The 27,999-nt window shown below is 35.7% G+C and overlaps 4 protein-coding genes and 1 long non-coding RNA gene across 7 annotated transcripts; 1 reads left to right on the forward strand and 4 right to left on the reverse strand.

The window, feature by feature from the left end:
• The first annotated feature begins 879 nt into the window (after window positions 1-879).
• Window positions 880-2,423, forward strand: LOC105262326 (uncharacterized). Its single transcript, XM_011297023.3, has 3 exons — window positions 880-1,037; window positions 1,104-1,227; window positions 2,263-2,423. The coding sequence occupies exons 1-3, from the start codon at window positions 974-976 to the stop codon at window positions 2,378-2,380; spliced, it is 306 nt and encodes a 101-aa protein (XP_011295325.2). The 5' UTR covers window positions 880-973; the 3' UTR covers window positions 2,381-2,423.
• Window positions 2,424-4,916: 2,493 nt separating this feature from the next.
• LOC101893117 (uncharacterized) lies at window positions 4,917-10,116 on the reverse strand. The gene is made up of 4 exons (XM_005175226.4): window positions 9,977-10,116; window positions 6,381-6,543; window positions 5,535-5,667; window positions 4,917-5,117 (listed from the first exon to the last, which is right to left on the reverse strand). Exons 2-4 carry the CDS (start codon window positions 6,481-6,483, stop codon window positions 5,018-5,020), a joined length of 336 nt encoding a protein of 111 aa, XP_005175283.2. The 5' UTR covers window positions 6,484-6,543; window positions 9,977-10,116; the 3' UTR covers window positions 4,917-5,017.
• A 3,867-nt stretch (window positions 10,117-13,983) lies between these two features.
• On the reverse strand, window positions 13,984-14,572 carry LOC131802362 (venom peptide Pc-like). Its single transcript, XM_059122548.1, has 3 exons — window positions 14,376-14,572; window positions 14,192-14,312; window positions 13,984-14,125 (listed from the first exon to the last, which is right to left on the reverse strand). Exons 1-3 carry the CDS (start codon window positions 14,425-14,427, stop codon window positions 14,032-14,034), a joined length of 267 nt encoding a protein of 88 aa, XP_058978531.1. The 5' UTR covers window positions 14,428-14,572; the 3' UTR covers window positions 13,984-14,031.
• A 1,595-nt stretch (window positions 14,573-16,167) lies between these two features.
• LOC105261613 (venom peptide Pc-like) lies at window positions 16,168-27,689 on the reverse strand. Of its 2 annotated transcripts, none has more exons than XM_059122456.1 (3): window positions 27,551-27,689; window positions 27,382-27,496; window positions 16,168-16,560 (listed from the first exon to the last, which is right to left on the reverse strand). In XM_059122456.1, the coding sequence occupies exons 1-3, from the start codon at window positions 27,603-27,605 to the stop codon at window positions 16,464-16,466; spliced, it is 267 nt and encodes an 88-aa protein (XP_058978439.1). In that variant the 5' UTR covers window positions 27,606-27,689; the 3' UTR covers window positions 16,168-16,463. The 2 variants fall into 2 exon arrangements, with proteins under 2 accessions (XP_058978439.1, XP_011291145.2); XM_011292843.3 differs by lacking the exons at window positions 27,382-27,496; window positions 27,551-27,689 and adding exons at window positions 17,513-17,627; window positions 17,682-17,826.
• On the reverse strand, window positions 20,196-20,848 carry LOC105261616 (uncharacterized). Of its 2 annotated transcripts, none has more exons than XR_009342161.1 (3): window positions 20,538-20,848; window positions 20,336-20,462; window positions 20,196-20,279 (listed from the first exon to the last, which is right to left on the reverse strand). It is a non-coding gene; the product is annotated as an uncharacterized LOC105261616 (long non-coding RNA). The 2 variants fall into 2 exon arrangements; XR_009342160.1 differs by having other exon boundaries at window positions 20,542-20,762.
• Window positions 27,690-27,999: the final 310 nt, after the last annotated feature.

The raw sequence follows: 27,999 nt of genomic DNA on the forward strand, positions 1-27,999 counted from the left end.
CCCTCATATAACGTTACCTCCCGATATTGGGTATTTTGATGATTTTAGAGAAGTTATTTACCAGAATTGTTTCAAATTTCGCATTTGAAGTTCGAAATGGATACTACAGCCTATGACAGAAAATTCTATGTGCAGGTCCACGTCTTCGTATAGCCCCCATATAACGGAACCCCCGATTTTCGGTATTTTGATGATTTTAGCGACATTATTTACCGGAATTGTTTCAATTTTGGTATTTAAAGTTCGCAATGGATACTACAGCCTATGACAGAAAATTGTCTGGGCAGGTTCCTTTATAACCCCCATTGTATCTCCCTATATTCGGTATTTTGATGATTTTAGCTACAATATAAACAGGTTTTTTTTCAAGTTTCGCATTTGAATATTGTACTTTTAAGATTTTAACAGAATTTTTAACGGATTTTATTTTTTTTGAAAATTGTTAAATTTGTACCAAATGGTGGAGGGTATTCATAGTTCGGCCCGGCCGAACTTACAGCTTTTTTACTTGTTAATTACTTTTTTTTTTCTAAAATATTTGTTAATTTCCGTATGCGTGTACAACTGAAATAGTTTCTTTAGGAACGTGATTTCAACGATGTTAGAAAAAATATTGAAAACTATATTATTTATTTTATATTCAAAATTAAACTTCGTACGCCTGTTCTCAGAAGTATTTATTTTTAGAATTTTATGGCAAATTAATTTCTTTACTACAAGTCATCAATACAAAAATTATATTTTTTTTTTTATTAATTACATAAAACCGGCTGTTCGGAAATGGGAAATGCATTCGTGATTTGAAGTCGACTCAACGAAAAAACTCAGTTGGCATGACTCAAAAAGTTTTATAACTGTTATGCGATATTGGTTTTGAAATAAAATCGTGTATATATATTCTCAATTCTCCGTGGCAAAAATATACAGTTAATTCTAAGCTCTTGCAAATATTGGCAGATTTTTTAATTGCAAAATGAGGTTTAGTATTTTATTCGGATTATTATTTTCCCATCTCCTTGTGTCGGGAATTGTTGCGGGTAAGAATTGAGGTGAAGGAGTTGGAATTTTTTTCTTTTTTTAAAAAAAGACAACTAATTTTTTAGCCGCCCCCACCAACAACACTTGCACCCTAAATGGTATAACAGTCCAGGTGGGAGAGGAGTTTTTATTGACGGGAGTTTGTCAGAAACTGTTATGCTTTGAAAACAACAACATTGGAGCTGTCGGGTAAGTCCTTAGCATGGTAGAAGAATACAGGTAGATGTATCAACGCTTTGGGAACATTGATAGGTCAAAAGTTTCAAAATTATTTTACAAAAATTCGTAGATTTTTATACCCTCCATCTTAGAAAGGAGGATATATATTAGCTTTGTCATTCCGTTTGGAACATCCTCAAACATTCGTCGTAGACCCCATAAAGTATATATTTTCGCGATCAGCATAAAATTCTAAGTCCATTTAACGATGTCCGTCGGTCTGTCTATCTGTCCGTCTGTCTGTTGAAATCACTATACAGGCCACATTATTTGACGTAGAGCGTCAAAATTTTGCAGAACAACATGTATTGTGTCTAGGATGGTTGGTATTGAAATAGAGATATATCGGTCCACGTTTTGGTATAGTCTCCATATGACGATACCTCCCGATATTCGGTATTTTGATCATTTTTGCCACATTTTTCACAGATCGGTCTGAAAATAGTTATTTGTGGATCCCATTGGCTTCTAGGTCCACGTTTTGGTGTAGTCCCCATATGACGGTACCTCCTAATATTCGCCATTTTGATGGTTTTCGTTACATTTTTTCACGGATTTGTCTGAAATTTAGTATTTGTAGGTGTTCTAGTTCGTGTGGCGAAGCATTATATGTATGGGTCCTCCACGGTACCTCCCGATATTCGATATTTCGATGAGTTTTGCGACATTTTTTCACGGATTTTTCCAAAAATTGGTATTTGTGGGTCATAATGGGTTCTAATGTTTAATCTACCCTAAGGTGGAGGGTATTTAAAATTCGGCCCGGCCGAACTTAATTTTTTTTTTTACTTGTTATATGTTTCCTTATACGACGCCAATCGGAGGTTCCTTTGATATGCATTTTTTAAGAATTTTAATCATTTTGTTCGACAGTTCCTTGTCCCAGCAGCTGTGACGATGCGACTACCTGTATTCTTCTGTCATGGTCCTTACGTTTTATACATTTGATTAAAAAGTATTGATTTTTCTTTTATAATTTTCTAATATTATTCCCTTTACAATCAGCTGTGCCGAGGTTGCCTTTCCCCCACACTTGAATTGTACAAAAACTGTGGATTTGTCAAAGCCCTATCCCGATTGCTGTCCCCAATTTAGCTGCAAAAAATTGCCAGCATATTATTAGATATAATTTCTTTAATTTTTTAAATAGTAAATTTTGAGAAAAATAAAAATGTGTTTTTAATTTCAAATGTCATTTCGGAGCAAGGTCTACTAAATAGGTCGTTCGATTAGCACAGGTGATTGCTCTCTTCCACTCTGTCAAAATGTAAATTGTAAATGACAAGCTGTCATCATGCAATAGGTTTGTCTGGTTTCATTTCCCGGCAGGAATTGTCCAGCAGCCTCTTTCTTAGAATGTAAAGGTGGAAGTACATAAAGAGCTTGTTTGCCTGGCATAAGTCATCAGCTGGCTTCTTCGGAAATGAACAAAAGAGCCTAGGGCCAAAATCGAACTAAATCAACCTAAAACTCTTTTGTTCATCTACGGTCCAAAAACTCGATAATTTGACATGCGAACCGCTTATGAATAACCCCATCACGTGAGCTTTCAAACTACAGGGTGAGATAAAAAAAAAAACTGCAACAAAGTTAAACGCCATAATTTTGACATTTTTTTAAATTTTATTGAATGAAAGCCAAAAATGTCGGAAATAGGATCAAATTATAGAATAAGTTCGAATTGGTCACCTTGGGCATGAATTATAGCCTTAAAACGAATGTTGCTCTGCGATATTTTTGCCCATTCCCGGCGAAGCGCTTGCTTGGGGTGATCGACACTTTGGTATTTTTTAGGGCCAACCTTGCTTTCCAAAATATTCCAGACACAATAGTCCAACGGATTGGTATCCAGAGATTTTGTAACCATTCTTGGGTGGCGCGTGCTAAGTGCAATGGTGCTGTTGGAGTCCTGTTGGAATGTCCAAGGTCTGCGGCCAAAATGTTTGCGTGCCCAAGGCTTTAATACACCCTCCAGAATATTTTCGTGTTGATATTCGGCATTTATTCTGATGCCACGGTCGATTAATACGAGCAGAGAGCGACCATCGGCTGTTATGGCGGCCCACACCATCACCATGGCCGGCGCTTGAGTTCTGGTGGCCAACCGAAGGTGCACATTTTCAGGTGACCTCTTTGGCAAATAAACACGATCATTTTTTTGTTGTTTACAAACTGCTGGACATCGAATGTTTTCTCATCGGAACGGAGAAAACCAAATGCGGCAGGTCACTACTTTCGGCCAAGCGAAGTAACTCTTTTGAGTCTGTTTTCTTTCTGTTTCTGTTGCGGTGTAAGTTCTTGCACTTTTTTGAATTTCAATGACTTTAACCCGAGCTCATTTTTCAATATTTGCCGAATGGAATGCCGATATGTTCAGCTCGCGAGCCATTTTTCGGCCACTGCGACGCGGGTTTCGATAAAGTCGCTTTATTACTTTTCGAACCATTTCTGCTGATGTTACTGTTTTCTTCCGTCCATTTCCTTGACGTCGGGCTACAAGCTACGCTACCAATATCACGGTAACCAGGGATTTATTCACATTTAAACGCTGGAGTGCCCTAACGATAGCCACTTGTTGTTGGTTTTCCAGCCAAACATAAAGAAATCACCCTATCACGCTTGAATTCCATCACGAATAACTTCTGTTCTGGAAAATTCTCACCAAAATGCTTTTGTGCGCTTGTGAACAGTTTAATGAGCTGTCACTGGAATAATTTTAACAACTGTCGGACGAGTGACTTAGAAATGACAGCAGTCTGAAGTTGGTTGCAGTTTTTTCACCTCACCCTGTATACCTATTATTGTCTATATCAGGTAAACGGATCCGGGTCTAACCCGGTTCTTGAACCCAGACTTTCGGGTCAAACATATGGGGTCGCGGGTCCGTCCCTCAAGCAAAAATAAATAGTTTTAAGGAATTAGGGTAAAAGTATCTGCGCCTGGAAAAGATTTCGAAAAAATCGAAGAGTTTTTACTGAACTAGAGTTGTTCCCGAAGTCTACCTAAAACTCGTTTGAAGCCAGCCGTTGACATAAGCCAGTCAAAATAGTCTTTAATGTATTCTCACCTTAAGTCAGCAAACAAGGCGTTTTATATATTCTCACCTTCAGTTTGACAGTTCATTGTCCATTTTTCTACTATGGTGTAAATGTACTTTTAATGAATCACCCAGCTATTGATTATACCATGTTTACACTTAAGCCATTTGCCGAGGTAAAAATTTGGTCTATTCCAAAACTGCAAGAATGTAAACGTTTTTACTACGATAACCGATTTTCGATTTGTGATATCGGAAAAAAATTGCAAAACTAGTAGATATTTGCAGGTTCTGGAACAGAGCCGTTGTCCCCCAATAATAACTGTTAGGGTGGAAATACATAAAGCCCATATTTGGCTGGCTTCTTCGTTGATGAACAAAGGAGTTTTAGGTTGACTTAGATCGATTTTGGCCCTAGGCTCCTTTGTTCATTTTCGAAGAAACCAGCCGATAAGTTAAGTCAGCCAAATAAGCGCTTTATGTATTCCCAGCTTTACCCCTTGTTAATATGAGCATTACTTTTTCGTAAAACATTTCCATTAATTTTTATTAATTTATAAAAATTACAAAAGTATATAATAATTTAGAATATAAATATTAATAAAAATAAAAAATATAAAATATGTTTTTTTTATATTTCACTTAACTACGACATTATTAATTTCTATAAATTCTAAAATTGACACATGATTTCCGTGAAATTAAATTCGAAACACCATTTCGTTACTTTTTGGGACACTTGATTTTTGGACAACAGCTGGGATAGGGTTTCGAATAGTCATAGTCCGATTTTTCAATGCAATAGTTTGGATAACGATCACAGCTGTAATAAAATAAAATAAATTTAATATGAAAATTAAAAAAAAATAATTAAAGGTGAGAGTACATAAAAGTCTTTTCTGACTGGCTTAAGGTGGAAATACATAAAGCGCATATTTGGCTGGCTTAAGTCAGCGGCTGGCTTCTTCGTAGATGAACAAAGGAGTTTTAGGTTGACTTAGTTCGATTTTGGCCCTAGGCTCTTTTGTTAATTTCCGAAGAAAGCAGCCAGATAAGCGCTTTATGTATTCCCACCTTAAGTCATCGGGTGACTTCTTTGTAGATGAACAAAGGAGTTTTAGGTTGACTTAGTTCGATTTTGGCCCCACGCTCCTTTGTTAATTTTCGAAGAAGCCAGCCGATGACTTAAGCCAGCCAGATAAGCCCTTTATGTATTCTCACCTTCACACCATTAACTTACTGTTTTATTTCCAAAACATAATCGGAACGACAATGAATTTTAAAACATTCATATTCAATATCGGTTGGATGTTGAGTCTCTCCCAGGGGTATGGTTAGATTGTATTCCTCATAGAAACAGTGATTCTCCAGAGCTAAAACAAAACGGGAAACAAAACAAGGGGGGAGAGAGAGAGACTTAGAGAGATAGAGAGTAAAAATGAGAATACATAAACGCTTTGTTGACTGACTTAAGTCATCTATCGACTGGCTTCTTAGTAGAGGAACAAAGGAGTTATAGGTTGACTTAGTTCGACTTTGGCCTTCCGATGACTTAAGCCAGTCAGAAAAACGTTTAATGTACTCTCACCTTTAGTGTGGCAATAATTTTGTTTGGCACTGTATAATCTATTTATTTATCCATTTTTTTTGACAATCAGATGTTGTCAAAAGAATAATTTTGAAAAAAAAAAACAAATGTAAACAAATGATAGCATGACTTTACTTCATGGTAGAAGAATATAGGTAGACGCATCGACACAGCTGCTGGGACAATGAACTGTCAAACCAATTTTGGAATTGAAAATATTGAATGAAAAATTATTTAAATTTGCAAAAAAACGTTGAAAAACGCGGATTATAACTGAACCTCCGAATGACGTCTTATAAGGAAACATAAAAAATCTACTTATATTTGAAAAAAAAACATTTACAATTTTTTGACATATCAATGCTCCCAAACGTTGACGCATCTACCTGTATTCTTCTGCCATGCTTTACTTTCTTAATTCTACCATGGTTCCAACTTTAAAGCCACTTATAAAAGGTGGAAAAAATTGAAAATTAAATGAATTTTTTTTTTACTTACTTGGATGTACTGCATTTCCCAAATATTGTGTTGAAAAACACGCCACCACCTTCAATACCACGAGAGCGAAAAATATGCGACCCAAATATTGTGTTTGAAACATTTTTCTCTTTTTTTTAATTTAACAACAAAAAATCGCTTTTTTGTGAAATTTTTTGTTCAACTGCAAAGAAGTAATGAGAAACAGAATTTTGAATAAATTTCTAATCAGTATTCAAAATGCACTGGGACCTATGACCCCATAATGATATCGCAAACGATTTATGTATTTTAAATAGACTATCAAATGAGGATTTAAAAACAAGTAAAAAAACATTAAAGGTGGAATACATAAAGCTTCTTCGTAGATGAACAAAGGATTTTTAGGTTAACTTAGTTCAATTTATGTTTTCCTTCCTTAAGTCATCAGCTGGCTTCTTCGTAGATGAACAAACGAGTTTTAGGTTGACCTAGTTCGATTTTGGGCCTAGACTCCTTTTTTCATTTCCGAAGAAGACAGCCAGGTAAGCGCTTTATATATTCCCTCCTTAAGTCACGGGCTGGCTTCTCCGTAGATGAGCAAAGGAATTTTAGGTTGACTTAGTTCGATTTTGGCCCTAGGCTCCTTTTTTCATTTCCGAAGAAGCCAGCCGATAACTTAAGCCAGCCAGATAAGAGCTTTAAGTATTCTCACCTTAAATTCGGGCGGGCCGAACATTTAATACCCTCCACCATTGGGTAAAGAAAACGTTTTTATATAAAAGTATCTGAATTCCACTGTCCCACTTTAAACTACAAATGCCAGTAAGACCTTTGGGATAATGCTGTTAAACTTTTCAAAAAACCATAAGGTGGGTGAGGACGTTATATGGGGGCCATACCTAAACGGGAACGGCAATTTTATACTCCAAATCTTCTTCAATACCAAAGATTTGAAACAATTTCATGGATAAATGTGACTAATATTATCAAAATACCGAATATCGGTGGATATCGTTATATGTGTGCTATAAATAAATATTCAATGTTCTGCCACCGGAGCTAGAACCCATTGCGAACTACAAATACCAATTTTTAGACAAATCCGTGAGTAGATGTAGCGAACATCATCGAATACCGGGAGGTATCGTTATATGTGCGCTATAGGAAAACGTGGACGTATACATACAATGTTTTGCCACCGGAGCTAGAATCTATTGCGAACTACAAATAACGATTTTTGGACAAATACATGGAAAAATGTGGCGAAAATCATCAAAATACCGAATATCGGGAGGTACGGTTATATGGGAGCTACACCAAAACGTGGACGTATACATAAAATGTTTTGCCACCGAAGCTAGAACCCATTGCGAACTACAAATACCAATTTTTGGACAAATCCGTTTAAAAATGTGGCAAAAATCATCGAAATACCGAATATCGGGAGGCTATATCAAAACGATGGACCGATATATCTCATTTCCAATACCAACCATCCTGAACACAATACAAAGTGTTTTACCAAATTTTGCTATCTTCCAAAGGAATTGAGATAGAGTGCTGAAATTCGGCTCACACGCATTTGGGATATAAACTTTAATAAAGTTCGAAGATGGGCTATAGCGGCCGAATTTTTCGTATAGCCACAACAGTACGCCCTGATTGTAAAAATTTCGTGGATTTTCGACACATTTTTTTCAACGGAATTGTTTTGGGAATTTGGTATTTAAAGGTTGTTACGGGTTCCTAACCCCTTTACACAAAATAAACATTTAAAATAAGTCCACATTGCGATATAGGCCCCATATAACTGTACTAAGAGATTTTAGGATTTTTTTTTGTCACAATTACATATAGAATCTGCTGTAAATTGAAGATATGTGTTCCCAGTATGTAGGAAACATCCTCGCCGAGAACTGTACATACAGGTTGATGTTTTGGTGTAGACCCCATATAACTGTACCTTCCGATATCCGGTATTTTGATGATTTTAGAGATATTATTCACCGGAATTATTTCACATTTGGTATTTTAAGTTCGTAATGGATACTACAGCCTATGACAGAAAATTTACTGTGCAGGTCCACGTCTTCGTATTGCCCCCATATAATGGTACCACCCTATTTTCGGTATTTTGATGATTTAAGCGACATTATTCACCGAAATTGCTTCAAATTTTGAATTTGAAGTTCATAATAGATACTACAGCCTATGACAGAAAATTGTCTGAGTACGTCCAAGTCTTCGTATAGCGTCCATATAACGCCACCTTCCGATATACGGTATTTTGATGATTTTTGCGACATTATTCAACGAAATTGCGTCAAATTTGGTATTTGAAGTTCGTAATGAATACCACAGCCTCAGACAGAAAATTGTCTATGCATGTCCACTTCTTCGTATAGCCCCCATAGAACGGTATCTTCCTTTATTCGGTATTTTGATGATTTTAGCGTCATTCTTTACCGGAATTGCGTCTAATTTGGTATTTGAAGTTCGTAATGGTTACTACAGCCTATCGCAAAAAATTACTTATCCAGTACCTCGTATTCGTATACCCAACATAAAAAAAGCTTTCATTTGAGCGGTACTTTTCGACGGATTTTTTTTTTTTTTTTTTAAATTTTCAAGTTCCTTCCGAATGGTGGAGGTTATAAAAAGTTCGGCCCGGTCGTATCAATTTTTATATTTGTTTTATTTTTTAATTGCAGGCTTTTTTTTAAAGGTGAGAATACATAGAAGGCTTTTCCGATTGGCTTATGTCATCGGCTGGCTTCTTTGCAAAAAGGAAAAAGGAGTTTTAGGTGGACTTAGTTCAATTATGGTCCATAATTTATACTTGTTCACCCTACGCTCCTTTGTTCTTTTACGAAGAAGCCAATTGATGACCTAAGCCAGTCAAAATAAAATCTTCTATGTATTCTCAACTTAAGGTGCAGGTACATAAAGTGTCTTTTTTTACTGGCTTAAAGGTGAGTATACATAAAACGCATGTTTGACTGGCTTAAGTCATCGGCTGGCTTCTTCGGAAAAGCACAAAGGATCATAGGGCCAAAATCGAACTAAATCAACCTAAAACTCCTCTGCTCCTCTCATGGTAGAAGAATACAAGTAGATGCATCGACGCTTGGGAACATTGATATGTCAAAAATTTTTAAATATTCTTTCAAATATAAGTAGAATTTTATACGTTTTCTTACACGACGTCAATCGGAGGTTATTATAATTCGCATTTTTTTAAACAATATTTACAAATTTAAATAATTTTTTATTCAACATTTTCAACTCCAAGATTGGTTTGACAATTCATTGCCCCAGCAGCTGTGTCGATGCGTATACCTATATTCTTCTACCATGGGTCCTCTACAAAGCCGATGACTAAAAGGCGTTTTATTTTTTCTCACTTATTCTCATCGTTAAAGTACAAAGGAGCGTAGGGTCAAAATCGAACTAAGACAACCTAAAACTCCTTGGTTCATTTACGACGACGACACCAGCCGATGACTTGAGCCAGCCAAAGAAGCCTTTGAACATGAACTCTCTCGCCTTTAAATATTTGCCATGCAACTTTCAATTTCCCATTATTCGATATTCAAATAATGATTTATTAGATTCTCGAATACATTTCACCACACCTATAGCCAGTTTTCAATTGACGCCTACGATTTACAAGCGTTTAATTTTCTAAAAACGAATAAACCGCACGTTTTCAAAGCCAAGTCAATACTACCTGGCTGGGCAATACCAAGTCTCTGATATTTTTTTCCACCATAAATTTTATTGTTGTTAGTAGTAGATAATTTGTTTGAAAAGAAATTTTTATTATTTGTTTTTTTTTTTTATTTTTTTTTTGTTTTCGAATATGTTAATTTCTGAAATCATTCCTCTCCAATCAAATCCTGAGTCATTTCTGTATTTTTAAATATAGTATTGTGGCTGGGGTTTTGGTGACCATCATTTCTCGGTCGCATTTTAATTTGTAATCAGCTGCGCTCTAAGCTTTGGCAGATGAAATGGGAGATAAAACCATAAAAAAAAAAACAAAACATCACAGACAATAAACAAAACACACGCACACACACACACACACTCACTCATTAACAAGTTAATAACAATAAATAATACAGAGGTTATAGTGAAACAGCAACAACAAGCAATGCTAGTATTATTATTCAAACAAACAATCAAAAAAAACGCAATAATCCCAAGATTGAAATCAAACAGCTATTTCAGTTTTATTTGTTGTTGTTGCTGCTGTTATTGGCTGTGCCATTCATTCAATCGATGATTTGGAAATAATTTACAAAAACTTTCTGCATAATTTTCATAATTCAATTAGCATAAATAGCAGTAGTTTTTATTTCACACAGAGATAGGGAGAGAGAGAGAGAGTGTGAGCGAGTGAAGCTGAGAAAGAAAGGTGTCAAAAGGCAGTGATGTCAATTGGGCGATTTTTTTACGCTGGCAACTACCCTTATTGGTGAGTAAAAGGAAAACAAAACAAAAACCAGTAAGGAAAATTCATATTTAGCAGAGCTCCCGTAACAATCCCAAATTTATTTGAAGTAGATCATACCACCTATCACCATTTGGCTTTAGAGCAGTTATACTTTGGTTTCAGAGGGAAATAATATATGGGACGCATAAAAAAGCAATAATCCCAAGATTGAAATCAAACAGCTATTTCAGTTTTGTTTGTTGTTGTTGTTGCTGTTATTGCCTGTGCCATTCATTCAATCGATGATTTGGAAATAATTTACAAAAACTTTCTGCATAATTTTCATAATTTAATTAGCATAAATAGCAGTAGTTTTTATTTCACACACAGAGAGAGAGAGGGAGAGGGAGTGAGCAAGTGAAGCTGAGAAGGAAAGATGTCACAAAGCAATGATGTCAATTAAGCGATTTTTTTAAGATGGCATCTACCCTCATTGGTGAGTAAAAGGAAAACAAAACAAAAATAATTCACGTTCATTGGACGCTGGAAAAAAGATTTCTTTACCTGGCGTTTACACAAGCCAAATTGTACTGAATCAGAGTTGTATTTTACTAACACTGGATATATTATCTTCGTCACTGTTCCGCTTTGACAAAACAACAAGTAAAAAAACATTAAGTTCGGCCGGGCCAAACTTTTAATACCCTCCACCTTAGGGTAAAAGAAACATTAGAAGAAATGTGGCAAAAACCATTAAAATGCCGAATATCGGGAGGTACCGTTATATGGGGGCTACACCAAAACGTGGATCTTTAATTACAATGTTTCGCCACACGAACTAGGACCCATTATGACCCACAAATACCAATTTTTAGACAAATCCGTGAATAAATGTGGCAAAAAAAAAACTAAAATACCGAATATAGGGAGGTACCTTTATATGGGGGCTATACCACAACGTGGACCTATACATGCAATGTTTTGCAACACGCTCAGGGACCCGTTATGACCTACAAATACTAATATCCAGACAAATCCATGAAAAAATGTGGCATAAATCATCAAAATACCGAATATTGGGAGGTACCGTTATATGGGGACTATACCAGAACATGGACCGATATATCTCATTTTCAATACCAACCATCCTAGACACAATGCAAATAGCTCTGCTAAATTTTGGCGCTCTACGTCAGATAATGTGGGCTGTATCGTGATTTCAACAGACAGACGGACAGACAGACGCACCGACAGACATAAAATAAAAACAGAACAAAGGAATAAGGGAGAGGAAAATAAACCAGAAGATAAGTATTTTATTGTTTTTGCCGTTGTACAGGAACACCTATGTCCGTTTTTACAATTAATATGTCTTTTGTAAACACTGCAAAATGTAGATATGTCAAGGCAGTAATGCCAATTAAGCGATTTTTTTTGGCGTAAGTTACCCCTAATAGTATCAGTCGGTTTTGCCGACACATGTATACCCCCAGCCTTGAGTTATGATTATTCAAACTGTTGACCCTTTATGTGGGAGGTCCCGAAGCAGTTGGCCAATATTGACCAATTCGTATCTGAACTAAGACTGATAAAAAATATTACAACGTTCCAGATTTGGACTAGATCAACTACTTCCTATATTTTATATGAGATATGTGCAAAATTTTGGAAAATATGGAAATATGCGATAGGTGCCAGATATAGCGGACCGCAGTATTTCATTTGTATACTTCATCTCATTAATATTGGTATGTGCAAAATTTGAAGGAAATCGAACATTTACAGGATGAGATCAAAAACCTGCAACAAAGACAAACGGCATAATTTTTACATTTTTTTTAAATTGTTTTTTGAATGAAAGGAAACAAATGTCGGATATAGAATATGTTTAGATTTTTTCCGAATTGGTCACCTTTGGCAAGAATTATGGCCTTTAAACGACCAATGAAACCATCACACGCTGCCCGAATGTTGCTCTGCGGTATTTTGGCCTACTCCCGGCGAAGCACTGGCTTGAGGTGATCGACACTTTGGTATTTTTTAGTGCGCCAACCTTGCTTTCCAAAACACTCCAGACACAACGGAGTCCAACGGATTGGTATCCGGACGTTTTTGGTGACCATTGTGCGCTGGCAATGAAGCGAGGAACCTAATTTTGTAACCATTCTTGTGGGGTGGGGTGAGCTGAGTGCGATGGTGCTGCGTTCTGTTGGAATGTCCAAGGTCTGCGGCAAAAATGTTTGCGTGCCCAAGGCTTTAATACACCCGCCAGAATATTTTCGCGATAATATGTGGCATTTATTCTGAAGCGGAGAGCGACCATCGCCTGTTATGGTGGCCCACACCATCACCGGCGCTTGAGTTCTGGTGGCCAACCGAAGGTGCACATTTTCAGCTGACCTCTTTGACAAGTAAACACGATTATTTTGTTTGTTTACAAACTGCTGGACAACGAATATTTTCTCATCGGAGATTGGAGAAAACCAAATTCGGCAATTCACCATCTTCGGCCAAGCAACTCTTTAGCTCTTTTGAGTCTATTTTCTTTCTGTTTCTGTTGCGGTGTAAGTTCTTGCTCTTTTTGGAATTTCAATGACTTTACCCCGAGCTCATTTTTCAATATTTACCGAATTGAATATTGCGATATGTTCAGCTCATGAGCCATTTTTCGGCCACTGCGACGCGGGTTGCGATCAAGTCGCTTCTTTACTTTTCGAACCATTTCTGCTGATATTGCTATTTTCTTCCGTCCACTTCCTTGACGTCGGGCTACGAGACACAAAGGATTTATTCACATTTAAATGCTGGAGGGCTCTAACGATAGCCACTTGTGGTTTTCCAGCCAAATATAAAGAAATCACACTATCACGCTTGAATTCCATCACGAATAACATTTTTTCGGGAAAATTCTCGCCAAAATGCTTTTGTACGCTTGTAAACAATATATGAAGCTGTCACTGGAACAATTTTAACAACTGTCAGACGAGTGGCTAAGAAAAGACAACAGTCTGAAGTTGGTTGCAGTACATATGTCAATACAGTGATGCTAATTATGCGATTTTTTTTTCATTTTCCCTTATGGATCGTTGAAGCGAAATATGTTAACAACTTTACGTTTATTGAACTTTAAGAAAAATATTTTTTAAAACTCTTAGCAATCCTCAAAAAAAAAAAACAAATATTTAAAAAAATCAAATTTTCCACTTCACTTTTGGTATTCTTCTTTAATAAAATTTTACTAATCAACAAAAATTAACACTTGATTTGTGGACAGCACTCGGGATAGGGTTTCTTGGGATCTTCACGAATAAAGGTACAGCCAGCAGCTGGTTGGTCAATGGGACAACTGTAATCAAGGAAAAAAAATCATAATAATATTCAAAGAATTTCCACTCCAACACCTTGTCCTTACACCGAAGAAATCAGAACTTGCGACCCAGTACACTTCACCAATTGGCATTTGCCTATTCTTTCGAAATATTCACCAGCCTTAAAAGTGACACCATCAAGGGTACAGGTTTCAGGTTTTGAGGCTGTAATTTTTAAATTGAAAATTATCTCAATTTACCTAATTACACACTTTCATCAATACCAACCGTATACACACGCCACTGTTGCCACAAGAACCAATAAACCAAATTTTTCCATTTCAAAATATTTGCAATGAGTTCTAAGAAGCCCAAGCACTGAATTAGCAAATGCCTGGCTTGGCTAAATACTCGATATGTTTCTTGAAACCGTTTTTTTTTTTTTGTTGCGGAAAATAAATGGCAAATTCGACATAAAATCACGTTCCGAACAAAACTAATAAATTTATAATAATGTTTGTTATTGTTAGTGAATATAATGTCTGAAAATAACACGTCTGAAAGCTATGTTTTCCTTCCCCAAAAACACATACAATGTTCAGATGGAGCTACATTTAATTTTACCGTTAATATTTGTATATTAACCTATATTTTGATTAGATGACACAAGAGAGAAGCATATTTCTCACTCTTTAAAAAAAACACACAAACCATGTACAGATGACACATTTTGTAATTTGATGACACAAGAGAGACCCATATTTCTCACTCTCTGAACAAAAAAAACAAAAACACAAACCATGTTCAGATGGGGAAACATTTATTCTTAAACCTTATATTCTATACTAACACAAAATTTTGATTAGATGACAAAAGGGAGAACCATATTTCTCACTCCCTGAAAAAAACACAAACCATGTTCAGATGGGAAAAAATAATTATTAATCTCAATAACTGTTAATTTGAAATATTAAGCTTATAATTAATTAATTAAAAAAATAATTAATTATAAGCCTAATATTTCAAATTAACAGTTATTGAGATTAAATGACACAAGAGTGATCCATATTTCTTACTCTCTAAAGAAACACACATAATGTTCAGATGAGGAAACAGTTATTCTTAAACCAAATATTCTATATTAACAAATATTTGATGACTCACTCTCTGAAAAGAAAAACACAAACTATGTTCAGATGGGGAAACATTTATTTTAAAACATAAAATTCTATATTTACACATATTTTGATTAGATGACAAAAGATGGGCCCATATATCTCACTCTTTGAAGAAAAACACAAACAATGTTCAGATGAGGAGACATTTATTTTTACATTTTATATTTTCCATATATTTCTTTGATGACAAAAGAGGGGCCATATTTTTCACTCTCTGAAAAAATAACACAAACCATGTTCAGATGGGGAATGTTTTATTCAAATAACCAACCAATCGCGGACTTTTATGAAATATTTTTTCAAATAATTAACATTTTTTAAAAATCAATAGAATGTGGGTTTTTAAAAAATATTTTTCCAATAAAAAATATAAAATGTGAAGATCTAAGGCTGGAAATACATAAAGCGCATATTTGGCTGGCTTAAGTCATCGGCTGGCTTCTTCGTAGATAAACAAAGGAGTTTTAGGTTGAACTAGTTCGATTTTGGCCCTAGGCTCCTTTGTTCATTTCCGAAGAAGCCAGCCGGAAAAGCGCTTTATGTATTCCCACCTTAACTATGGGTCTATCACGATTCCTTCTCCATTGTACAAACAAATGGTGTAGGGTATAAATCAGGGTAGGGTATAACAATCATATCCATTTACCCTGTCAAATTTCACTTTGAAGAATACAGTTTCCTATCTCTGATTTGTGAAAATGTAATGGAAATGTTTTCTAATGAGTTAATTGAAAAAAAATGTAAAGATATGATTGCGTGACTTACCTTCATAAATCTACCATTGAAATGAGATTACCTTAAAATAATTGTACCCTGTATTTTTTCAAAGAAAAAAATATATTTTTTTTCAAAACCCTGAATATTAAATTGAGAGATTAAATATAAAAAAAACTATTTTCAAAAAAAAAATATATTTTTTATTTATTTATTCATATTTTTTTTCCAGAACTGCAAGAAAGTAGTAATTTGTATTACGATAACCGATTCTTTGTTGTTACAAAATAATCAGGCTTAATCCCATTATTGTTGTTGTTTTTTTTTTATAAAAAAAAACAACGTTTGTTTATTTATTAGTGGAGAAAATTGGTAATGTTGACCTTTATGACATCGAAAAAATTGCAAAACTAGTAGATTCCTGCAGGTTCTGGAAAAGGGCAAAATATTGAGATTTTTACAATTTTTCAACATCCGTTAATTTTTATTGGATCACACGGGCGCAGCAATCGGGGAAGGGTTTTTTCACATCCTTGTCAATAAATTTGCCTTTGCCAGTGAAGGTGGGCACGGGAGGACAGCTGAAACGGAAGCATAAATTTGTTAAGGTGAGTATACATAAAACGCTTTTTTGACAGGCTTAAGTCATCGGCTGGCTTCTTCGGAAAAAACAAAGGAGCGTAGGGCCAAAATCGATCTAAGTCAACCTAAAACTGATTTGTTCCTCTACGAAGAAGCCACTTAAGGTGGGAATACATAAAGCGCTTATCTAGCTGGCTTAAGTCATTGGCTGGCTTCTTCGGGAAAGAACAAAGGAGATTAGGGCCAAAATCGATCTAAGTCAACCTAAAACTCTTTCTTTTGTTTCTATACGAAGAAGCCAGCCGATGACTTAAGTCGCTCAAAGAAGCGTTTTATGTTTTTTCACCCTTATTCAAAAAAAAAAATATTTATTCCATGAACTTTACTACCAGACAGAATGAAAGCTTGCTGATAGGCGTTGTTTCCTTCTTGATTTATTTATATTTTTATATCCTTTATTTCCCCAATTTAAATATTTTAAATTCCAATATAAGATTTAGATATTCAAAGTATTTCTTCACAAACATTTTTTTAATTTAGCAAGCATCATCATGAAGCGCCTATTCTGTCTCGGTCGCCCTAAGGTGCAAGGTGCATAAAAAGCTTGAAGCCATGGCAAAGCATATTAATGTCAATTTATAATGGAAAACGGCGTTAGGATTTTAGTGCGGCTTTGTAATCCCTTTATGAAATGTCACAAAATATGGCTAGCCATGACTTCAAGCTACTTATGCACTTAAGGTGGGAACACATAAAGCGCTTATCTGGTTGGCTTAAGTCACCGGCTGACTTCTTCGAAAATGAACAAAGCAGCCTAGGGCCAAAATCGAACTAAGTCAACCTAAAACACCTTTGCTCCCCTACGAAAATGCCAGCCAAATATGCGCTTTATGTATTTCCACCCTTACACATTTCGTGATCGCCAACACTTTCCCCAATTCAAATACTCACTTGGTAATGCTGAAAAGACCCTCATCGGTACATTTGTATATACTGCATTGTCCGGCTGGCTGATGACTTTGACCGGCCTTTATGGTCCTGCCATCAATGGTACATGTCCTTTCGCCTAAAAATTCGAAAGTTTATTACAAGTTCTTCTCAAATAATTGCTAAAGCTTACCCAAGGCCAGTGTAAACACTACCATAAAAATAACAAAAATTGCGAGGAACTTCATTTTTATTGTTGTTTTTGAGAGCGTCTCTGTAAACCAACTAAATGCTGCGGCAGGCTAATGAGCTAAATAAAGTCTAGGCTTATTTAAAAAATTCTTTTCGATGTCTTATCAGTTGAAATATTTATTGCTTCCCAAGAAATTCAAAACATACTTGGAAATGCCAATTCGCTTTAGTATTCGATTGAAATCTATTGGCATAGCTTATCAGCAACAGAAAACTGATTTAAGAGCGACATCACAAGAGTTTCAGAAATTTCTCTCTTTATGACAAAATATAAATTTCTCTTCATCGAAAATCTACTACAATTTACACATTCAAATCTGAAACTCTTTGAATTTAATATGACGTTTAGGCATATACAGAATACATAAAACGTTTTTTTTTTTGACTGGCTTCAGTCATCGGCTGGCTTCTTCGCTGATGAACAAAGGAATTTTTGGTTGACTTAGTCCGATTTTGGCCCTAGGCTCCTTTGTCCATTTCCGAAGAAGCCAGCCATATAAACGCTTTATGTATTCCCACCTTAAGTGTTTTACACGCGTAGTGTCAAATTTTCCATATGTAAAAGTTGCACATACCGTGTAATACATGGACGACATTTCAGTTGTGAAATACATGAATAAAGTCATATCATGGTAGAAGAATACATGTAGATGCATCTACGCCTGGGAAAATTGATATGTCAAAATAATTTTAAATGTTATTCGGAAATAAGTAGATTTGTATATGTTTTCCTATACGACGTCAATCGGAGATTGGTATGACATAAAATTTATTTCTTAAACTTTTTTATTTTATTTAAATGTTTTTACAAATTTGAATAATATTCCCATGGTAGAATTAAGGATGTAAAGTCATGCAATCAAGTGTTTACAATTTTTTCAAAAATTATTCATTTGACAACATCTCATTGTCAAAATTTTTATTTATAAATCCATTGTACATACACAAATCAGAGATGGGAACCTGTTTTTATGTTGTGAAAGGTGACAAGGTAAATTACAGAAAATGCAGGGATGGAAATGCTTTTTTGAATTAACTTTACCTTCTTAATTATACCATGAATATTTCATTGAAAAATTTCAATTACAAAACTGTTTTGGTACATGTGTACCTTTTCGATCACAGCGAGCCCTATTTTCATGTGAAACATATAATTTGATCAAAAGTGTTGTTTGTTTATTGTCTGAAAATATATAAAATTAAATTTGCCGTAAAAATGCATCAACAAATTATTATCATTTATTATAACATACAATATAATCACAATGTAACAAAAGGAAATAAAAATACCATATGTAAGTGTGTGATAGCAAGAATTATGAGTCATATGTAAAATGGCAATTTTGACATACACATGGAAAATTAAAGTGACATATCGTCCCCCATTCTTTGCAAATCTATGACTTCAGTGCTGCCGAAAACGAAAAGACTTAAGGAGAGAATACAAAAAACACTTTTTTGGCTGGCTTAAATCATCGGTGGCTTCTTCATAAAATAACAAAGGAAAGTAGGGTTAACAAGTACAAATTATGGCCCGAAATTGACCTAAGTCAACCTAAAGCTCTTTTCTACTTTTGACGTAGAAGTCAGCCAATGACTTAAGCCATTCAAAAAAAAGTTTTATATATTCTCACCTTAATAGATTGATACTTTTAAGGTGAAAATACATAAAACGCTTCTTTAACTGGCTTGAGTCATCGACTGGTTTCTTTGGATAAGAACAAAGGAGCGTTAGATCAAAATTCAACTAAGTCAACCTAAAACTCATTTTTTCTTCTACAAAGAGGCCAGCCGATGACTTAAGCCAGTCAGAAAAGCTTTTTATGTACTCTCACCTTTCATTTTTTTTTTTGCTCTTCGAATTTATCTTAGAATAGTCACCACATTTACACTAAACTTTAAACCAAGTTTTAGGGCGCCATACAAACCATGGTAGAAAAATACAGGTAGACGCATCAACGCTTGGGAACTTTGATATGTCAAAAAATTTTAAATGTTTTTTTTTTCAAATATAAGTCGATTTTTATATGGTTTCTTATACGACGTCATTCGGAAGTTATTATAATTCGCGTTTTCAATTTTTTTTTTACAAATTTTAATATTTTTTCATTCAACATTTTCAATTCCAAAATTGGTTTGACAGTTCATTGTCCCAGCAGCTGTGTCGATGCGACTTTCTATATTGTTATACCATGATGCAAACATAAACAATAACAGCGTCACACGTGTGTGTGTATATGTAAACAAACATCAGCTGATTGTCACAAAAAATTACCTTTAATTCGAGATAAAGACTCTGTACCTATTCCCCAAATCGAGATCATTAAAATTTCATAATAAAACACAATAAAAGCTTTGTTTTCAAATGTTTTGGCAAAAATTTCATGAAATTTTCAATAAATCATATAATTTATGTCTGCTTATAAACCGTGGTGGTTTATCTTTGGGACACTCAATGCGTAAACAGCAGTCGGGAAAGGGTTTTGTGAAATCGGCACGCATAAAGACACAAGAATTATGGCCGAATGGTATGGGACAACTAAAAAAAAGAAAGAATGCTATATTATTAGCTTCCGAGTGGCTGGGTAAATCTACCTCTTTTTCGCCATTCCACGTTCGGTACACTCCAAAAGTTCACACCTGCTTGCCGGCTGATAAGTTTCTCCTCTCCGTAGAACTTGGTCGTCATAGGCAATGCAAATCTCATCGATGGCTGAGAAAACTGAAAACATGTTATGCTATTATTTTATGACAAGATATTGTTTTTAGACGTCTTTTAATTAGCATCTTTGCCCACCTACCCCCGGTGAAAGTAAGAAACGACGGAAGCAATATAAAAATAAAAACTTTCGTTTTCATTTCGCCAAAAAAAAAAATGTTGTGTCTAATGAATGAGGGATGCTTTCAGATCCAGTTTAGATTGTAAACTGTTTCGTATTTTAAACCAACATTGGCAATTCTATTGGCCAAGAGTTTTGGGGATGCAACAACAATTGGTACGAAACAAATTAATATATTTAGATCTTTGACAAGTTTGAAATAATTTATATTTATGTCCAATATTTTAGCACCTTTAAAAATCCACGCTTAAAGCGTCATTGAGGCTTGCAAAATATTCCAAAAAACGTCTAGTCTAACTCTGCTTCAAAGCGACGAGCCTAAATGACTTGTTTTACGTAGATTCATCATTTATTTGACGTATATTCAAGGGAATTAAGGTGAGAGTACATAAAAGGCTTTTTGACAGGCTTAAGTCATCGGCTGGCTTCCTCGGAAAAGAACAAAGGAGCGTAGGGCCAAAAAAAAATCAACCTAAAACTCCTTTGTTCCTCTACGAAGAAGCCAGCCGATGACTTAAGTCACTCAAAAAAGCGTTTTATGTATTTTCACCTTAATTCATAAAAATAATTCTTATTCCAGGCACTTTACTACCAACACAGAATGAAAGCTTGATGGCAGGCTTTGCTTCCTTCTTGATTTATTTATATCTTGATATCCTTTATTTCCCCAGTTTAAATATTTAAATTTCAACATAGGCTGGAAATACATAAAGAACATATTTGGATGGCTTAAGTCATCGGCTGGCTTCTTCGGAAATGAACAAAGGAGCCTAGGGTCAAAATCGAACTAAGTCAACCTAAACCTCCTTTATGCTAGGAACACAATTGGAGCGAACGACGAATTTCGCCCTACGCGGCGACAAAATAAGCCGCGAAAATTCGTCGTATGGAACACAATACCGACGAAATTATAAAACAGCTGATGAAGTTGTTTACTTTTTGCTCATTTGTTGACTACAATGAATTATACAAGAACACATAATTCTTTACGTTCTCTATTATAATTTCACTTATGTCCATCTTCTCTATTATAAATTCACTGATATCCATCTTCACTCAGGCGCAAGTACACAAATAAATAAACAAATTAATTATGTTTTTTTTATACGAGTAACAGATAGTAGAGTGACCATAACAAATTTTAAAGTAAAAAGTAACTTTATTTACTAAAACACATAAAATTCGTACAAGTATGGCCACCTTGTACTGTTTTGTTCGCCGGTCGCCGGCGTATGAAATAGAAATAAAGCTAATTGAGTTCGCGGCGACCGACGAAATTTTCGCCGGTGCCGTGATTGTGTGCACTTCCATATACACAATTCAATTTCAATTTTCTTTATTTGAGACTTCTTTTTATCAGATATTACAATTTTATATTTAGTAACAAACAATAACATATGTTGATTTTAGTTCTGTAAACGTATTGAACTAGTAAACTCTAACAGTGTTGACATCTTCAATTCGATACGAAATAATAGTTCTTATAAAATACATTTAATGTAATATAGTGACATTATAAAAACAATGTTTGCTCACGACATTTACGGTGTTGTACAGAGCTTGGTCTGATATTAACAATATTAAGAAAAACAACCTAACAGAAAACAGGATAACAATAAATTTCCTGTAACAATAAAAACATGAAATTAACAATTAACAATAATCGTTTTTTTTATAACAATGGAAATCGAAAGTACAATTACAGCATGTACATATACAGGTATAAACAGATAATAATCTTTATAATTGAGATTACGAAATTATAGCGTTCATATAATTGTATTATAAGCGTATATACAAAAAACATTAAAAACATATAATACTGGAGACGTAAGATTTTATCCTCGATGCGAACAAGGCACAGCCTTGATATAGAATTGAGGAGGTGAGGTTAGATTGACGTTATTAAGATCTTCGTGAAGTATTCCTACTGACGATAGGTATGTAGACGAAGTCCATGATGTATTGTGGTTTGCTTCAAAGATTTCGTTCATTAATGGATTTTCGTGATGCTCCAGTCTTTCGACGAATTTTAGGTGTTGTTGCATCGCATAGTGACAGAGAGGTTTGATGGAGGCGTTGGTGTAAATGAATTCGTTCGAGTAACGTTTCGAGGGGCATTGGAAGTTTTTGTTCAAACATTTGCGTAAGACATTTCTCTCGAATATTTCCATGTTGTTGGCCACCACAGGAGAAATGGAGAACCAAATAGGGAAAGCGTAGATGAGCAGAGGTCGAATCGCTACCTTATAAATTAGAAGTTTTGTCTGTGATGGCAGATATTTACTCTTGAGGATACCAGCATACATTCCAGCAACCTTTTTTGCTTTGGTGGTGATAAGCCGACCATGCTGATTAAATCGAAATAGATAACTAAAGGTTACACCTAGATATTTTAATGATGTTTTGAATGGAATTTGGATACCATCAAGCGGAAGAGAGAGGTTTTTACTTTGCGGCACCACCAGTCTATGACATTTGCCACTCGCATTGCGAATGCAAATAGCTTCAGATTTTGTGGGGTTTATTTTAATGCCCCATTTTTTGTAAAAGTTGTTAATGATATTGAGATGTGTGGCAACTGCGTTACGAGCTTCGTCTGGAAATTGGTTGTGCGAATAGATAAGACAATCATCTGCATACAGGATAGCTTGCGAGTTTAAGTGACGGTGTGGGAAATCATATAGATATAAATTGAATAAGAGGGGCGCTAGGACGCTCCCTTGCGGGACTCCGCTTCTTACTTCTCCAAAATCCGAAATGGCATTTTGAATTTGGACACAAAATTTGCGGTCCTGAAAGTAGTTATGTAACAACTTAATGAGGAATGGATCAACATTAAGTTCAATTAGCTTGTAAATAATACCTTTATGCCAGGTCGAATCGAAGGCTTTCTGAATGTCTAATGATACTGCGACTGTTGAATTCTGCAATCTTAGGTTGTAGACAATATCCGAGTGTAGTTTAAGAAGTGCATGTTGCGTCGAATTTCCAGGCCTGAATCCAAACTGGTAGTATGAAAGAGGATTTATAACAAAATCATTTTCGATTTTTGATTTTAACACAGCTTCAAAAAGTTTTCCGATATTAGAGAGCAGTGAAATAGGTCTGAAATCAGCCACATTTTCTGAGGAGTTCTTTTTTTTAATGGGAATTATCTTTGACATCTTCCACGATGGGGGGAAGTGCCCATTATTAAGACAGTTGTTGAAGACAATGACTAAGAGTTTTATGGCCGACTCAGGGATCTTTTTCAGTATGTAGTTCGAGATGTTATCAATGCTGCAGGATTTCTTGTTTTTAGAAGCGGCGATTATGCTTTTAACAGACTCCGAATTTGTGAAGTGGTAAAGGTCTTCATTATCGAGGGATGTGAAATCATCATTAAAGGTATAAATTTGACGAGGAAGGTTTTCCAAACAACGACCAATCCGGGAATCTATGTTTTCCACGGGGCTATCTGGGGCTTGCTCGCTGAAAACTGATCCATAATAATTGTGAAATAGGGTACATTTATCTTCATCAATTGTAGCCGATATGTTATTATATGTAATACAGTGGCTATGTAATGATTGTCTCTTACCGATGACTCTGTTAATCTGCTTGAAAGCCGTTGGACCGGGGGTAATTTGTTGCAGGAACTTCCCAAACCTTTTAGCTTGCTCCAATCTGATTAAGTCATTGATAATTATTTTTAGCAAGGAGATCTGCTTTGAAAGAATATTATATTCCGGAGAAGTTCGATTGCCATTCCGATGATAAATTCTCTTTAATTGTTTCTGCCACCTATGCTTTTGGCTTAGAAATTGTTTAATGTTTTCTGGCAGAGGCCAGTTGCCATTTTTTAGTTCGACTTTGGTGGAATGTCTATCAGCCATGTTTGCTAGGGTTTGAGAAAATTTGTCCACGATATTATCAATTTCGGGGTTGCTCAGATTCCTGTTGATAGGTGGCAAAAGGTCTGATGAGGCTGCATCAAGATCTCTTTTAAACTGTGACCAATTGGTATTCTTAAACGATTGGAATGAATTAGATGGTATTACATTGAATTCAAAGTCAGCTAATCGCAATTGTAACTTTAGTGGGTAGTGATCTGAAAACGAAGCTAAAGATGAAATTTCGTAATTAGGCGGGTTAAAGGAGATAAGATGCCTGCTAATTAGGAAGTGATCAAGGTATGAGCTCCCATTTGGGAATGAGGGATTCACATCACAGATTCTGTGTACGTCACTTACGTTGTCCTGAAGCCAATTCCAAAGAGAAACTCCATTCGGGTTTTGGATACGATCTCCCCAATAAGGGTTTTTGGAGTTTAAATCACCTCCAACAATCATACCATCATAATTATTAGCAAGGCTGAAAATTTTATCAAGACCTGAAATTATGTCCAATCTGGGGAAATTTGAAGGGATGTATAAAGATCCAATCATATACCTTTTCGCAACACCGCCATGTTTAAGAATTATTTCGAGAAAAATTGTGTGAAACCGCACATCCTCCAATGCTACTCGTTTGAAAAAAGTGTTGTCCTTAATTAAGATTGCTACACCCAGAGGGCTATCGTCAGAGATTAGTTTGTATCCTTTAATGTAAATTCGCCGTTTGTTCTTCAGATGAAGCTCTTGTAGGAGGCAAACATCAATTTTATTATAAAATAACATGTTTTGTAATTCAATTTGCCGCATCTTGTCTACGAGCGAGCGCACGTTAAAAGTCATAATATTAAGAGCCTTATAGACCATTTTTAACTTTGTTTAAAATACGAAGAAACTCAGCCTTAGCTTCACTTTTTGGCATATGTCGGTATTCGTTCAAGAATCTCTCGATTTCTTGTTCTAAGGTCAGAACTTCGGGCTCCATAAAATATTTTGACAATTTTAAAAACTCGTCAATCAATGCATTTGATTGGGAAGTTGGTGGTGAAGAAAAACAACCAGAAAAGGACTTACCAGGAACAATCATTGCAGAAATCGACTTCTTAACTTGCTGGGCCGCTACCTCTCTCTGCTCTCTGGATTTTCTCAATAGATTTCTTCTATTTTCCATATATTTTTTATATGAGGAACAACCCCTCCAGCTGGCAGGATGACCGGCTTCACCGCAATTTGAACACACAGGGACATTGGATTCGGCTTCTTTTAATGAGCAAGCACCTGGCTCATGACTGTCGCTGCACTTAACGCATTTAAACGGGTAATTACAATTTTTGGCAATGTGCCCCCAGTGTTGGCAGCGCCTGCACTGAATGACCTTTTCCTTGTTTTTGGGAACTTCCCAATAGACGGTTTGATGTAAAATTCTATTGATGTGAACAATATCGTTTTTGGTTTTGCTTGGGTGTAGCGTAACTAAAAAAAGCCCGGTGTCATAGTTGTTTTGTTTTGAGTGTTTTGTCACCAACTTCGAGACATTGGCTACAATGCCCGGCACCTCAGAATCCAAAATGTCCTTAACCTCAATGACGGAGGAACCACAATGCAAACCACGCAGCACCAAGGAAATTTGTTTTAGTTCAGTAGGGGTAAAAGAGTATGATTTTACTTTATTTTCTCTAAGAATCGCCATCATTTCGCTATGTAGCGAAGCGTCGTTAAAGTACAGTTTACTTTTATGTTTGTTCACATTTTTTATTATGAAAGAGCCGGCAGGCACTCTCTCTTCCAGTTGCTTTGCCAACAAGTTTATATCTTGATCATAAATGAAGATGGGTGGACAAAACTTATTTTTTGGTTCCGCATTGTTGGGACTTTTCTTGGCGGGCCGTTCCTTACGGCTGTTGGCAACTGGCTTACTGTCACTCAAATTGTTATAATTACCTTGGCTAGATGTATCGACAAATTTAATTTTACTCAAAATTGAGAAGCGGTTTTGGTTGTTAACGTCATAGGAAGTCACATCAACCTCCTCGTCATCAAAAGCACGCCGTTTCCTTGCGTTGCAAGCGCCTAACAGGTCGTTGTCACCATTGATTGTTTCTTTCATTCTGGATTCCTGAAGATTACTTACAGCCATAAAAAAAATGGCGTAAAAATTACCAGGAAGCACCACCGGTGAAAATTTCTTTTCAATTAAATTGAAAACTTTAATAAAATAAAACTTTGAAGCGGGACACGTGTGTTCTTGTTCGTTGCCAATTCTAACCCCTTATCTACCTTCCATATACACATATGTGTTTTATTTTTGACGACGAACATACGCCGCGAAAAAATTCGTCGTTCGCTCCAATTGTGTTCCTAGCATTATTCATCTACGAAGAAGCCAGCCGATGACTTAAGCCATCCAAATATGCTCTTTATGTATTTCCAGCCTAAGATTTAGATATTTATTTTTTCAAAAACGTTTTTTAATTTAGCAAGCATCATCCTGGAGCGCCTATTCTGTCTCGGTCGCCTTAAGGTGCAAGTACATAAAAAGCTTGAAGTCATGGCTAGGCATGTCAATTAATAATGGAAAACGACGGCAGGATTTTAGTGCGGCTTTGTAATCCCTGTCACAAAATATGCCTAGCCATGACTTCAAACTTCTCATGCACTTAAGGTGGAAATACATAAAGCGCTTATCTGGATGGCAATACATAAAGCGTATATTTGGGTGGAAATACATAAAGCGCTTATCTGGCTGGCATAAGTCATCGGCTGGCTTCTTCGGAAAATAAGAAAGGAGCCTAGGGCCAAAATCGAACTAAGTCAACCTAATACTCCTTTGCTCCCCTACGAAAAAGCCAGCCGATATGCGCTTTATGTATTTACACCCTTACACCTTTAGTGATCGCCAACACTTTTCCCCTATTAAAATACTCACTTGGTAATGCTGAAAAGTCCCTCATCGGTACATTTGTATAGACTGCATTGTCCGGCTGGCTGAAGACTTTGACCGGCCTTTATGGTCCTGCCATCAATGGTACATGTTCTTTCGCCTAAAAATTCGGAAGTTTATTACATTTGCTTGTCAAATAATTGCTAAAGCTTACCCAAGGCCAATGTAAACACTGCCATAAAAATAACAAAAATTGCAAGGAACTTCATTGTTGTTTTTAAGAGCGTCTCTGTAAACCAACTAAATGCTGCGGGAGGCTACTAGGCTAAATAAAGTCTAGGCTTATTTACAAAATTCTTTTCGATGTCTTATCAGTTGAAATATTTATTGCTTCCCAAGAAATTCAAAACATACTTGGAAATGCCAATTCGCTTTAGTATTCAATTGACATCTATTGGCATAGCTTATCAGTAACAGAAAAGTGATTTAAGAGCGACACCACAAGAGTTTCAGAAATTTCTCTCTTTAAGACAAAATGTAAATTTCTCTTTATCGAAAATCTGCTACAATTTACATATTCAAATCTGAAATTCCTTGAATTTAATATGACGTATAGGCCTACACACATGGTAGAAGAATACAGGTAGATGCATCAACGCTTGG

The sequence above is a fragment of the Musca domestica genome, unplaced genomic scaffold (assembly GCF_030504385.1).
Source record: "Musca domestica strain aabys unplaced genomic scaffold, Musca_domestica.polishedcontigs.V.1.1 20, whole genome shotgun sequence".
NCBI lineage: Eukaryota > Metazoa > Arthropoda > Insecta > Diptera > Muscidae > Musca > Musca domestica.